Source organism: Triticum aestivum, chromosome 5A (genome assembly GCF_018294505.1).
Source record: "Triticum aestivum cultivar Chinese Spring chromosome 5A, IWGSC CS RefSeq v2.1, whole genome shotgun sequence".
NCBI lineage: Eukaryota > Viridiplantae > Streptophyta > Magnoliopsida > Poales > Poaceae > Triticum > Triticum aestivum.
This window is the reverse complement of record NC_057806.1, coordinates 688,254,091-688,268,373: the sequence shown is the minus strand read 5'-3', so window position 1 is coordinate 688,268,373 and position 14,283 is coordinate 688,254,091. Positions and strand designations below refer to the sequence as shown.

General features: G+C 43.2%; 1 protein-coding gene across 1 annotated transcript; it reads left to right on the top strand.

Moving 5' to 3' along the window:
• The first annotated feature begins 250 nt into the window (after positions 1 to 250).
• On the top strand, positions 251 to 14,074 carry LOC123108427 (uncharacterized). Its single transcript, XM_044530218.1, has 5 exons — positions 251 to 264; positions 3,573 to 3,623; positions 3,891 to 3,924; positions 6,008 to 6,134; positions 13,734 to 14,074. Exons 1-5 carry the CDS (start codon positions 251 to 253, stop codon positions 14,072 to 14,074), a joined length of 567 nt encoding a protein of 188 aa, XP_044386153.1.
• Positions 14,075 to 14,283: the final 209 nt, after the last annotated feature.

Here is a 14,283-nt window from a genome sequence, read left to right as displayed (position 1 = left end):
TAATTTATATTGTTTATTTCAAAATAGTTGACAACTTATTTCCACTGATAGCTTATTTTCATTGTTCAAAGAATGTGCGAAAGATGGTAGACAAAACCCACTACACCGATGTGCGAATTAACTTATCAGGAGAAAAATCATCTGATCGCATTTTGTACTGATATTGAGAATTACAATATCTACAATCAAACTCCTCAACATTATGGTCAATACATGCCACTAGTGCACATGTTCAACCACGGTAACTACCATGGAGATACCCTGGTAAGATTTTTTACTATTACGACATCCGTGCATCTTTTGCATACTTCTAAAACTAGTACATCATTGCTAACTATGAAGTTATTACTATGTTTTCAATAGAGAATCCCGATGGATTGTGTGCCTCATTTGATGTATCAGAATGGTAGCCTTGATGTTTTCAACATACATCCAGGTTATCCTACGAATCTGAACTGTCCATACCGGATTTCTAAAAGAAGTGGAGACATGCTAATCAAAGAATGGAAAAAATGTATGGACAGTCGTAAGGAGGTTCTTGGAAGCAAAAGGAAGCGAAGCGCAATAATTGGAGACAAGATGATCTCCATTCTCCATAATGGAGAGTTAGGGTCTATATTGTTTTATGCTATTTTACCTTTAAGAGGGTATTTAGGTCCTACCTAATACTGATGATGATGTGCTAAGAATAATTAAGTAGGGTTGATTCGATGACTATGAGGATGATGATCGTATGACTTGTTATTGATAACGAGTAGAAGTTGTATGATGATGATTAGTAGGACTTGTTATTATGACGATGCATAATGCGAGCATGAAGAGTTATTACATATCAGTGGGTGAAATGAACATGAATTGGATTGTGAAGGCAACATGCATGTGGTGCATGTCGAAAGTAGTACAATCCAAACTTGATCAAGTTAATTAGGATTAGTATTACTTTCGACATGCACCACATATTGCCTTCACTTCACTCTAAGCCATGTTTAGGCATAGCAGTAGCGTTGGTAAACCAAGCACGGAGATAAAAGAGAACAATTCTCTCTATTAGTTAGCTAACAACCTAAATTAACCCCCAAAACCTCTAAACCACCCCCTTTCAAAAAAACCAAAAACCTCAGCTCCTGCCAGCTGCTGACACGTGGATGCCTTTTGGTCCCGGTTGGTGCCACCAACCGGGACCAAAGGCCATCCTGCCTGGGCTCGCTGCACCGGCCACATGGAGGCCCATCTGTCCCGGTTCGTGTAAGAACCGGGACTAAAGGCCTAGGGCATTAGTAACGACCCTTTAGTCTTGGTTCGCCAACCGGGACAGATGGGCCTTACGAACTGGGACCAATGGCCATTTTTCTACTAGTGAGTACATATGTATGTGCAGTTTTGTGTAAACCTCAGAGGAGATGGGCACTCGTACAGGTTTGAAAAATTGAAGGACAACTTGATTGATATATGAGAGATTTGAGGTGGTTACTATAAAAGGTATGTTCTATATGTAACTAGTACTAGGGGGTTATCATGAAATATACACTAAGAACCCTCGACCTAAATCTGTACCAGTCATCTTTCATCCAATGGCTCAGGTTCATTTTTTTTTATTCTTTCACCATAGACCCAGATTCTATACTAGTCTCTCTCCATACAGTCAACTTTCCATCTATATATTGTCAAACCAATATACGTGGGGTAAGAAAAACCCATCAAGCTCTCTTTGTCGAGACAAGTGATGCGCATGCGATGTAACATTTGTCACCACTAAAGAAGATGAGATGATCTTTACAAAAAAAAACCTTAATTAGTGATTTCGGTGTGAAGGACATTCATACGGGCCATTCATATACATTCATGGAAGTTTCAAAAGCGAACCGGTCCATTACCAAAGACACGCGCGGGAAGGGTATGCGATGCATACCCAATACATATTACGCCGTGGGTGAGATTTTTATTTAATGTGTGTGCCCAAGTGTGCTTATGTGCCGACTCCGGTCTAATTTTCATTGGGTTTTGTTTTCTCGGCTTGTATTTTTATGGTTTTATTTTTTGTCCCTTTTTGATGTTTTTAGTAGCTCACTAGCTCTTCTTTGGTTTTTCCTATTTTCTTTCAATTTTTCTTTTCTTCCTGCTTTCTTTTCATATATTTTAGTGAAAATAAGCTAACTCAGTTTTATAAGTGTGCAAACATAAATTTAATAGTGTATGAATTTTAGTAAAACACATATTTTTTTGCGTGGTTTATTTAAATATATTTGTAACACCATAAATATTTTTTGAAATATTCAGGTACACATAGACATTTTTTTGACATCAACACATAAACATTTTTACATATGTGAGCGGAAAAGTGTTTGCACATATTATTATTTGAGAAAAGATTTCCATCAATCGACTGATTACAATCGCAACGTCCGCCGCCTTAGACACGCACCACGCATCCCGTGTGAGGCGAAGCCATCACCGCTCATCCCGTTCTTATCCTCATTCATCTACATCTAGCTTGCATGCTCAGATACACCTCTCAATCCAAGCGTTGACCTCGTCCATGACGAGTAGCATCCCATGGCCGGTGGCCAGTACAGCGGCCTGCGAGTATGCACTAGCGGCTGATTTTGTAGATGGTGGAAGCCAGCCACTCGGGTGCTTCGTGCCAGCCGCGGACGGCCGCCGGGCTGCACCGCCCGCGTCTGCTAGGCACATCGCCGTTGAAGCCTGCTGTCGCTCGTCGTTCCACGCCACGACCATTCGGGAGGAGCATCGGCGTCCATTGCTGCCGCCTTCTCGAGTTGAGACGCAAGGGCATATCCAGCAATGTATTCTGTGTGACAAAAAGTTTCTGCAACATGCCCTTTGTTGTAAAAAAATATAGACATTTCTGCAACATGATCTCTATTGCAAAAAAGAATAGTAACATAACCTCTGTTGCAAAAAAATCTGAAGACATTTCTGCAACAAGCCCTTTGTTGTAAAAAAATTATAGACATTTCCGTAATATAATCTCTGTTGCAAAAAAAGCAGTAACATAACCTCTGTTGAAAAAAAAAATCTTGGAACATTTCTGCAACATGGTCTTCGTTGCAAAAAAAAAAATCGGCAACATAACCTTCATTGCGAAGACTTCTGCAACAAAACCTACATTCCAAAGGTTTCCGCAACATTATCTTTGTTGCAATGACCAAGGGTGTAAGATAGCTGCTTGATGACCCCGTATCATCAAAGTTATTTTTCTACAAAAATAAATCAATCTAGTTTAAAAAATTCACGCGCACGGCGTCGCCACGATCGCCCTCAGCCAAGCACCACCGTCGCACCTCCCTCCGCCGTCCAACCCTAGGTCCGGTCGCCGAGCAGCCCGCAGCCGTCGAACCTACCTCCGCCACCAGCCCTTGTGGCCGCCACGCCCATCACCGCCGCCCAGCCCTAGCTCCGGTGGTCGCGCCATCCACCGGCGACGGAGACGATGGTGACTTCTAATGGAACGTCGCGGCCGAACCGGAGCTCCAGGCCATCGAGATTTCCTACGCCGTGAGTACGCCAAGCCGCCAGCCCCATCCGGCCTCGACCGGTCTTGGTCCCCGCAGCCGGCGGCTCCGCCTCGGCGCCGTGGTTCCTCTCGCTTCCCGATTTCCAAGGTGCAGTTCTCCTCCTCTTGCCTTCCGTTTCCCCTTTCTCTCAATATTATTGCTTTCCTTATTATAAGAGGTCCTCTGGTTTGATTTCAATGAATTCTTCAGGTCCTAGGGATTCCGGAAGCAGATGTTTGTCCCTGCTGATTTCGGTGGGATGTATAGGTTTCATTGGCATCATATATGCTATAATCCCACCCATATACTACATGTGACTGACTTGTAGAGTTATGCACACGTTTAGCCATTTGTGTGCCTCTAGGTGATTTGGAGGACTTGTCGGAGCAGGATATCTGGTCTGGAGCAGGTGGGTGCCAACATGAAGGAGTCGGATATTCTCAGCTCAGGCTGTAAGCTTCCTTTTTCCCATCCCACATTTTGCCATTAAGCTCAATTGTAATAGCAAAATGGAAAATGGATCACTTGGCAGTTCCATCATTTTTCTCCTATGGTGATTAAAATTAATCGATGAAACATCGTTTTGTTGAATCTAAGACAAGGACAAAACCCTGCCAAATAAAGTTTTATTGATTAAAACTACTACTCCCCTTTTTATTTGAAGTTCCGGGACTGAATGTGCTGAAACATGTTCATGTTACCTGAGATTTCTACCAAGTTATGAAGATATCCGTACATGTATGAAGAAATAGGTGGATCATTTATTCCTCTCACGAATAGTGTCCAGGTAGATACTTAGATGATCATTGATCAAGATGTATAAACCACTAGCAGATATAAACTCCTTAAACCAATATTTTACCTGGCCGGTGCCTTAGGTTGGCCCCAAAAATGGGCATGTCGGATGTCGCAAACCTGGCTTGCCTTGAGATGTATCAAATAGGTGGATTGATTGATCGACTAGCAACACAAGAGCACACATGAAAGCTGATTGGATAGCCACTGGCATGTAACATGCATCTTGTTTATATTTCTTCAACTCATGGTGATTACAACCTAGGATCTACATGCATTTATATAAGTTGATAGCAGCTGACTAAGTGGAATTAGGATATCTCTGTACTACTCAAACAAGCAACCATTGTTGTATATAGTCCATGTTTTGCTTTTCCATTATTAATGAAGGGAGTGGATTCTGAAATCTCCTATTCCTGTTACTGTTTGGTTGGTCAGCTTGAGTAGTAGTAATTCTTTCTATTCTTCCAGTGTGTATTTCATATTTTCTAGCTTGCAATGCTTTATAAGATATTTCATATAGGAGGGCCGTCAACATGAAAGTTGAAAAAAGGTAAAATAGTTGACTTGTGGAGAACAATGTTAATCAAGCTCTCATGATATTTCCTCTGCTTCCCGAGATGTTAGTTAGCATGCCTCTGAACTTTGATTTTTCTTTACTGAACTAGACCATTGTGCAGGTGTTGGTTCATGATGGGTTGACCATAAAATCTTGACAATTACTCCTTCCGTAAACTAATATAAGAACGCTTAGATAACTCAAGTAGTTAGCTAAACACTTTTATATTAGTTTACAGAGGGAGTACCCTTTACACAACACATGGGATGTGCTCAATCCTGCCTTTTTTTGTCCGTTATTTTATACATGTTTTTCACCTCAGAGATTTTATTAAATTTCAGTTGGGTTATAACTAGAGATGCAAATAAAGAACTTTATTATGTTTTTTCATAAAAAGAAATATGTACTTCCAAATACCTTGAAGGTTATCAGTTATATGCAGCAAGACCATTTGATTAAGTTGGCTCTTTCTTGACACCATTTTCTATGCAAGCTATTTAAATATATGTATTTTGCAAGAGAAAGTACAGAACTGCGTTTGGGTGAGGCCCAGATTAAACATCTCACATTTTTTTTTCAGAAATCATCTCTACTTAAGTCCAAGAGGTCATCAGGTGAAGGGATGGATAAACTCTCAGGTTGCATTTATTGGAAGCTATGAAACTGGTAAAATGATTATGGTTGCTGCAATTCCTAAGGTCAAGGTTTGTTCCACATCTCTACAATTTTATTTATCTTTGTACTAATTTATCACCCATTATGCGTTTTTTCTCTTTAGACTAATTATTAGAATATATTGGCCAAGAGACCGCCATTCTCACCTTTGGTATCGCATCTTTTTTCTTGACAGCCTGTTAGAAGTCCTATTTGAGTATGTTGACATTGACAAAAGGTACATGCCGCATGCTGAGAAATATATACGCTGTGTGGGACTTTTCACGAAGTCATATTGAGAAGGATGTTACCTCCCACAAAGTCTTTATTTGATGTTTGGGGTTTGTCATTTATCCTGTTTACATATCCACTAGAGTAACCATAGCAGCTATATTGTATCACCACTAAAGTCGAAAGCTTTGGAATGGATATATATTTCTTGTGTTGTCTTGGTATCTAAATTCTAAACTGCTCCTATGTGCAGGCAGCGAAGGGAACCGTTCAAGTATTGAAGGGGCATAAAGAACTAAGGGAGAAGCGTTCTTTTGACAAGCTCAAAGTCATTGGTTCGCACTACTGTGGTTATATCAAAGATTCAATGGGAAAAGAAGGTTAGATTGTTCACCATCTTGACTGCATTTCCCTGTTTCTTATTAGGCCTGAGATATAGATATACTGGTAATCATTCTTCACCCATTACGACTGAAGCCTGATTATCACATTGTATTGCCACGTGTTACAAACTGTTTTTGAAATGTAACGCCTGCCCATCATCTGAGGACTTGGTTTAAATTATGATTATTCATTTTCATATCATTATTTATACTCTTGTCCTAGATTAAGAATTTGGTGCTTTGAAGTTCAGGTTATGAGTTCGCTGTTAGTTTAATCTCGACCATGCACAGTTCTTTTTGTATAAAATGGTGCGGATTTTTTGTACAGAAAGAAGCGAGAGCACACAGTATGTATAGTTTCTGCTTACCTCTGTCCTTGATTACTTTGAGTGATTATATGCTTTACTCACTGTAGTTTGCGGAGATCTGTTTTTTGAATACTTTGACCAATGAGGCAGGGGTTAAATGCTCTTTAAATAAAGAGAGACAACAAGGATTAGTAAGTTTATGTCTTTGCTCGTACTGTTTTTATACAAGGAAAACAAAGAGCGACATATGTACTTTTCATCCAATCAATTATCTAGCATGTAAATGTAAGTATTTCTTCATGCACGTGAGAAAGAAAATATTAGTTCCTACATGCTCGAGGCTATGTATAACCATACCGTGGAATGCAATTGTGGTGAGGAGGAACGAGGAGGAGAGGTGTGTCCTGCCTGACATATTAGCAAATTTTTAGGTCAGTTGATTACACTCATGAGTGTTTTTCCGCTACAACATACAGGCCTTATTCACTGGATATACAGACACTCTACTATCTTATAGAAATATGTTGTTCAAGGATGAAGAGGTGGATAAGTTTGTGGCTTTAGTTACTGAATGTCCAGATCCGGCTTGCTTCTCAGCCAGGGCCTACATTTAGAGAAGACATATTCATATGTAAGTGATTTAAGGTCAATTGCCTCCCCTATTGTAATGCTCATCATCTTAATTCAGACATATTCATATATATGCACCATGGTTCATGACTGTATTTTTTCCATACGCGTTTGCAAAGTTCGTCAGTATTATTATGCAGAGACAACCTGCCATGGTTCTGCGTTGATGTGTTCTTTCATTTCTTAATTTCTTTTGCTTTAAAACAAGTTTGATCGGTTGAAAGAATGGTTATGCGTGGCTTGCACACTCAGACCTACTTGCATGTTGAGTTTTATTAGCAAATCCATTTAGAACAGTCTTAACATTTTACGTTTTGCTACAGAAAGTTGTGTACTGCAGGGGTCTATACCCAGGAACCAAAGAAGGAAACTCAGAAGTTTCTCCCTGCCAATAATTAAGATACACAGGGATAGGAGGGCAGAGAGATCATGCTGCCATGGAATCTCAATCCATTTTTCATTTCCTTGCTACTTTCTTGTTTCCTGATATTCAGTAGCCATATACTTTTAGGACTTGGGATGCGATTTCACATGCATCGCTGATGGCAGTTGATACTTTTGTCGGTTCAGGATGAGCTATTTTGTGTACAGTTGCTATGAGCCGTGGAAAGACGAGCAATGCATACCAAAGAAAATTTGAGTGGACCACGTAAGTCATACCAAATAAAGGCGAAGTAGAGCCCCAAATTAGAGACACGATGGGATGCCCATCCTGGTCACTAGGGTGTGTTTGGTTTTAGTAATGCACTAGAATGTCATAGGTCGGACCCGTTCCTGGGCCTGGTTCTCGTGTTTGGTACATACACGGAACGGTGACCAACTCGTTCCCGCGGACCGAATATTCGGCCCAGATGCAGAACGAGGTGAGACCTTGAAATCGAGCGGACCGCGCGAAACCGTCTCCCCCTTGTCTCACTCTCGCCCGACAAACCTTCTCCCTCACGGCTGTCTCTCGTCTTTCCCTTAGGCCGGCAGCTCTCCTCTCTCGTCTCTCCCTCACGCCGGCGACTTTGGGCCGTCAACCCCCTCATCCCTACTGGCGGCGGCGGCGCCACGCCACAGATCTGGCCGAGGGTTGGTGCATCGAAGCGGCGGTCGCGTCGGAGCAGCGGGCAAACAGAGGATTGGCGCCATATTCACTCTGCATGCCTCGTCGCCGTTTCCTACAGCAGGCACGTCCTTCCTTGCTGGAGGGTTGCCACGGGCAAGTGCAGCGACGATGCGGTCTCCCTGTTGGAATTGGCAGGAGCCACTCCCAATTCTTCCTCTAATCTGATGCGGTCTTCTTCTAAAATTCTGAATTTAGTGATTAGAGTCAGCTAGTTATTCTTTTGACCGTAGGTATGTTCAGATGCAAAAGAGATAATTGTATATTTACCAGACTAAGCAGTGTATGTTTCATCTGCAAATCACTGTAAATGCTCAAGAAAATTTGGATTGCAATGAACTTTTGAGATATGGGCTACTCTATTATGTTTGTGAGTGAATGTATAAATTATTTGTCCTACAAATACAATTGAAATGACATATAATTTGTTATTGCATATATAAAACTATAATGTCACCACTTCGTTCCATCTCGCCAACCAAACACAGAACTGTCACCGTTCCATTCCACCTATCTTTCTCTACTAAACACAAGAACGGAACCGACCCATTCCAATAGAATGGAACCATTCCATTCCATTCAACTTCGTTCCTCAACCAAACACACCCCTAGATTTTGTCATTTGTCATCTAAGACCTACTATTAGACTTACAATCTCGAACAGCTACCCGTATTTTTCATTTTTTTTCATGGACCTGGAATGACCCTTATTTGGGCATAGGACCTGTAGGTAATGATTTGCGTGATTTATGTCTTATTGTGGTGATAAAGATGTGATATCGATGCACCCTGATGGTTTGCTGCTGGAGCGGAGTGATGCCATTCTGTGAGGGAGGCGAGCGGCACAGCCGAGCCGGCAACAACTGTTCTGAGTCGGGTGAAGCGGCGCTGCAAACACCTTGTTTTGTTGCTGTGAGAGGTGCTGTGGGGCGGCCGGCATCGGCTATGGCGGTGGTGCAGAATGGGGCGCTGCGAGCAGTGATACACGGGACCGATGTCTGCTTTGAAGCGGCGCAACAAGTGGTCCCCAGGGGGTGGTACTGAGGGGGTATAGGAGCCAGGGTAGTCGGGCAAATCCAACAACGCACACGCCCCGATCGTACAACACAGGAGGAGGACATATCGCTGAATCTGGATGACGCCTGGTGTTGCCCTATTTGGGTATGGGGCACATTGGTTAATGAAACACGTCTTTATGACTCAGGAATTAGGAATTCTATGCACCTTGCATCAAATTTGAAAATCTCAAGAGAGTTATTCTATGCTATGATAGAAATATTTATGCTTCATAGTATAGCATGGTTCCAGTCGAAGACGTGTTTTGCATGTACATACTTACTAGTGCTAAAAATTAGTATGATTCACCATCTTCACAGCAAGCTAGAGTAATAAGAAAAACCTGACACGTACTAGCTATACCAAAAGTAGTAGACAAGCGAACCAACCTGTAGTTGGATGGTTAAGAGAACAGTGTTATCCCATACCACCAAGGTGCAAATCCTTGTGCTCGCATTTATCCTGAATCTATTTCAGAATTTCCGGTGATACGTGTTCAATAGGAGAAGATGTTCTCCTCGACTACGAGACGCCTATGGTGACTTCGTAAAATCTTGAAGATGCTTATAGGGATAAGGTGTGCGTATACATTCATAGGGTGAGTGTATTTACGTACTCTCTCCGTCTGAAAATACTTGTCATCAAAATGAATAAAATGGGATGACGTATTTTAGTTCAGATACATCTTTTTTTATTCATTTTGATGATAAGTATTTTTGAACGGAGGAGTATGTATTAGCGCTTATGTCTGTACTATGATAAGAAAAAAGAGCAGCAGACAAGGACGCGTGCTTTGTGTTGTCTGCTACTGCTACATACGGTAGAGTTACGCTACGTTGACCCTACACGGGACTTGCTCGTGGGCTCGTGGCACGGAGAGCGTCTACGGACACGTCCCGGTGTGTCCGCGGAGATTTATTCTGTCATCCCTTATTTTTCATCAGTTGCAACTATATATCTTAAATGTTATTTCTCAGATGTATACTACACCACGCTACATATAAAAGCTACGCACTACATACTACATAGATAAGCTAGCCTGTTATTCCCTCTATTCTAAATTAGTTGACTTAAATTTATCTAGAATATGAATATATCTAGACATGCATATGTATCTAGACAATCTAAGACAACTAATTTGAGATCAAGGTAATACTACATACTACATAGATAAATTAAGGGCAACCCTATGCATCGGTCGGCCGATGTTTACATTTTATCCGTCGCCTCGACGGCCGTTAGATGCCCGAACTGATAGCCGTCCAATCTAGTGTATGCGTTCCGCATGCCCACTCGTTATTTCCGGCAACAAACGCTCTGTTGAGGAAACAACATTATTGGCCCCGGCCTCGACAGAGTTGCGCCTCACGCGGCGTCGCCGCCAATCCACCGCAAAATCAGCTCGCCGCCGGCGTGCAGGAACTAAATTGAAGTTTCTGCAACACTATGGTGCACCATGGTTGGATCTGACGCAAATCGAGCTCACCGAGGGGGCCTGCTTCGAGAACAGCCGCGGCCTCTATTCCAGCATGATGACGACGAGCTCCCACGCTGGGCATTCCTCTGACGATTTCTGTAACTGAAGCTATGTTTGTGAAACATGCATCATGTTGCAATGCTTGGCCTCGTACGCTCTAACATCGTGTGCTCCTCCAATGCTTTCTGCAACAGGGGCTATGTTTCTGAAGCAAGACCCATGATGCAGAAAAAAAATCGCTGCCGAACCATTTTTTCTTAAACAAGACATGTGTTGCAGAAACTTTCTAAAACTAGACCCTGTTGCTGAAAAAAACTTCATCGCCGAATCGTTTTCTTATTTCTGAAACAAGATTTTTCTTGCAGAAACCGCTGATCTCTGAATCGTACCTTCTTGAGTCATCGCCGGCCACCGCCGACCCCGAGCAAGTCGTCGTCGCCACAGCGGTGGATAAGGCCTCGTGGCCCAATGCCTTGCGCCGCCGCGCCAGTCCGCCGGCTCCCAAATTCATCCGCTCGCCCTCTAATCCAGACGAGCCTTGAAACCTCCCTACTGTTACCCAGTTGCAGGAATGACTGTCTTAAAATAACAAGTGAGTTGCAGGAAAACAGATGCGGCTTCCAGACAAGCCTCGAAACCCCTCTAGTTTTACCCAGTTGCATGAATGACTGTCTTGAAACAACAGGTGAGTTGCAGGAAAACAGACGCGGCTCGACGGACCCGGGGACGCTGTCGACCGTTTGATCAACACATGATCAAACAGCCACGAAGCCGGCGGACGGGCGGGCGTGATTATCAGCCGGATGATGAGCAGCGTTTCCCTTTGTCCTCAGATTTTCCCCCTGAAGTCAACGGGAATTTTTATGGGGGGCGCTATGCGTCCGTCGGCTGATCTTTTAAAAAGATCAGCCGGGTCACGAGCCGTCCGATCTAGCGCATCGAGCGGCCGAGCAATGCCCTGATCATTGCAATAGATGTCTTGTTGCAGTTTTTTTTCAACAGATGCCTTGTGGCAGAACTTTATTTCCAACAGAGGCTTTATTCCAGAATGTTTTTGCAACATTGGTCTTGTTACGGATTTTTTTTGCAACGAAGTTGATGTTGCAGAATTTTTGTTCCATCTTCACATTTTTGCAACATAGGAGTTGTTGGAGAAGGTACTTCTGCAACGTAAATGATGTTGCAGAAAATTGTAGAGGGGAAACAAGATGACAGAAACTCCACGTCGCAGTCGTTCGCCACCATTATTTTCAACTCTGTCGTTGCAATTGCAACAGGAGGCGGTCGGTGATGGTCGTGGACGACGAGAGGAGGTCATCGACGGCCGTACCAAGCAGAGTTGGATGCTCCCATCAGCGAAGCGGTGGACGAAAACCCAGCAATCAGTCTGGTGATTTAAATCATTTCTCAATTTTATTGCTTTAGCTAGCCGATACTGAGTATGCGTCCTAGTTTTTTATTGCTCTAGCGGGCTGTGGGTATCATGAATCATACTGATTTTTTTTAGCATGTACTCCCTCCGTCCACGAATAAGTGTACTTCTAGTTTTTATCCTAAGTCAAAGTTTTAAAACTTTGACCAACTATATACAAATAAGTAGTAACATATATAATATCAAATTGATATATTATGAAAATACATTTCAAAACGAATCTAGTGATACTAATTTAGTGTCATAAATGCTGCTACTTTCCCTATAAAGTTGGTCAAAATTTTAAAACTTTGACTTAAGACAAAAGCTAGAAGTACACTTATTCGCGGACGGAGGGAGTATGTAGAGTTGTCTCCGATGGCCTTAGGGTTATGGGGGTCTGATGGATCTCGACCCTCATCGGTGGGAAGGCTAAATTTTTAGATTTTTCTTTTAGTTTCGTTAGGGTGCGTGTCCTTCTCAAGCAGGCGAGACATCGGCAGCTCCTGAAGATGTAACAAGGTTCTTCCCATCTAGCCCTCGCTCGGTGGTGCGTCTAGCATCGTTGATGGACGTGGGTATGTCTCCGGCAGATTTGTCTCTAGTGGATCTCCTCGGATCTGGTTGTCGTTCGTCTATATTCGTGTGTCTTCAGGTGTGATCCTTCCGATCTACACTACTCTTCATCAGCGACAATTGTTGTTTTGATGCGCTACTCCTATGAGGCCTTCACACGACAACTTTCAGACCGTCTACTACAACAAGTTTTGCCCGGCACCGACGAGGGAGGGCCAGTGATGGTGACATGCCTTCAGCTCGCTTTAGTGCTTGTAGTCTTCGCTAGGTGGTCTACGGGTCTAGATATAACTTTTATTATTTCTGATGTTTGTTGTACTATCATAATTGAAAATGAATAACTCGGAAGTTTTCTCGGAAAAAAAGTTGTCTCATTAAAAGGATATAAGAAGCTAGCATTAAGGGCATCTCCAAAGCAGACCCTCAGACATTTACTATATGTTCGAACCATAGTGTCCGGAGCACTTTTGTCATCCAACCGGAATCTATATATGTTTGCTTAGCAGTCCGAGTGTACAGATTTCGATATCCAAGAGACAAATTTGGAGGCTTTGCCACAGTCCGGATATGCACTTGACCAATCACATGCATGGTGCTTCTGTTCTGTCTCTTCTCCCGACCACACATGCATGGTCCATCTCTCCTTTCTCCTCTCAACTGGACACTAAACCATAAATATCCCAACCGAATACTGTATAATTAGCATTGGATGGCTCCCTCTCGCATCATGTCTGTGGATCATTTTGTGAAATAGTTTCAAATTAGGTTCATTTTGTGTTGAACTTTGCGAAAAGGGTTAGTTTCACTACACCACCTTCTTCTCCCCAGGGCTCTCCCTCTCTCTGCTAGGGTTAGCTACTACTTAATCATTTGGCTCAGAAATTGGGGCAGCGCTGCATCAGTTCTCCTAGACAACTAGAATACGCGAGCCTAACTAGCTAATTCCTGCTGAGGCCACCGTGCGCACCACCTTTGCGCTTTTACCACCGGCCGTCCGGCAAACATATGGAGTCCAACGGTGGCGAGGGAGAGGGCAACATCGACCTCAACCTCTCCCTGCAGCGGGCCTCGTCGCCGGAGTGGTTTGGTTACTTCTCCTGCTCCTACTGCACCAAGAAGTTCTACTACTCCCAGGCGCTAGGCGGCCACCAGAACGCCCACAAGTCCGAGCGCAGCGTCGCCAAACGCACGCGGGAGCTGGCCTACACGCGCCGCCAGGGCCACGTGGGCCAGCTCGGTGAGGCCAGCAGGAGAGAGAAGGACCCGACTAGCAATGCCACGGGGAGCTCCTCGCACAGGAGGGCGTCCCCGCCGGAGGCAGCTCGCCGGGACCTCATCAACGAGGAGATCGATCTGTCCCTCAAGCTCTGATATTAATTGCTTATTGCCTACTGGATTGAGGTTTTTGTAACTGCAAACTTCTGGTCGATTCTCCTTATTATTATTATTTTCTTGATGCTGGTTAATTCCTCTTTTCTTGATTCTACTGGAGTAGTTCTCAGTCGGTGATTACCTAACGAGGAGCTTCTGAGAATATATTTTGTTGAGGATATAAGACGTTTTAGATCACTACTGATGTC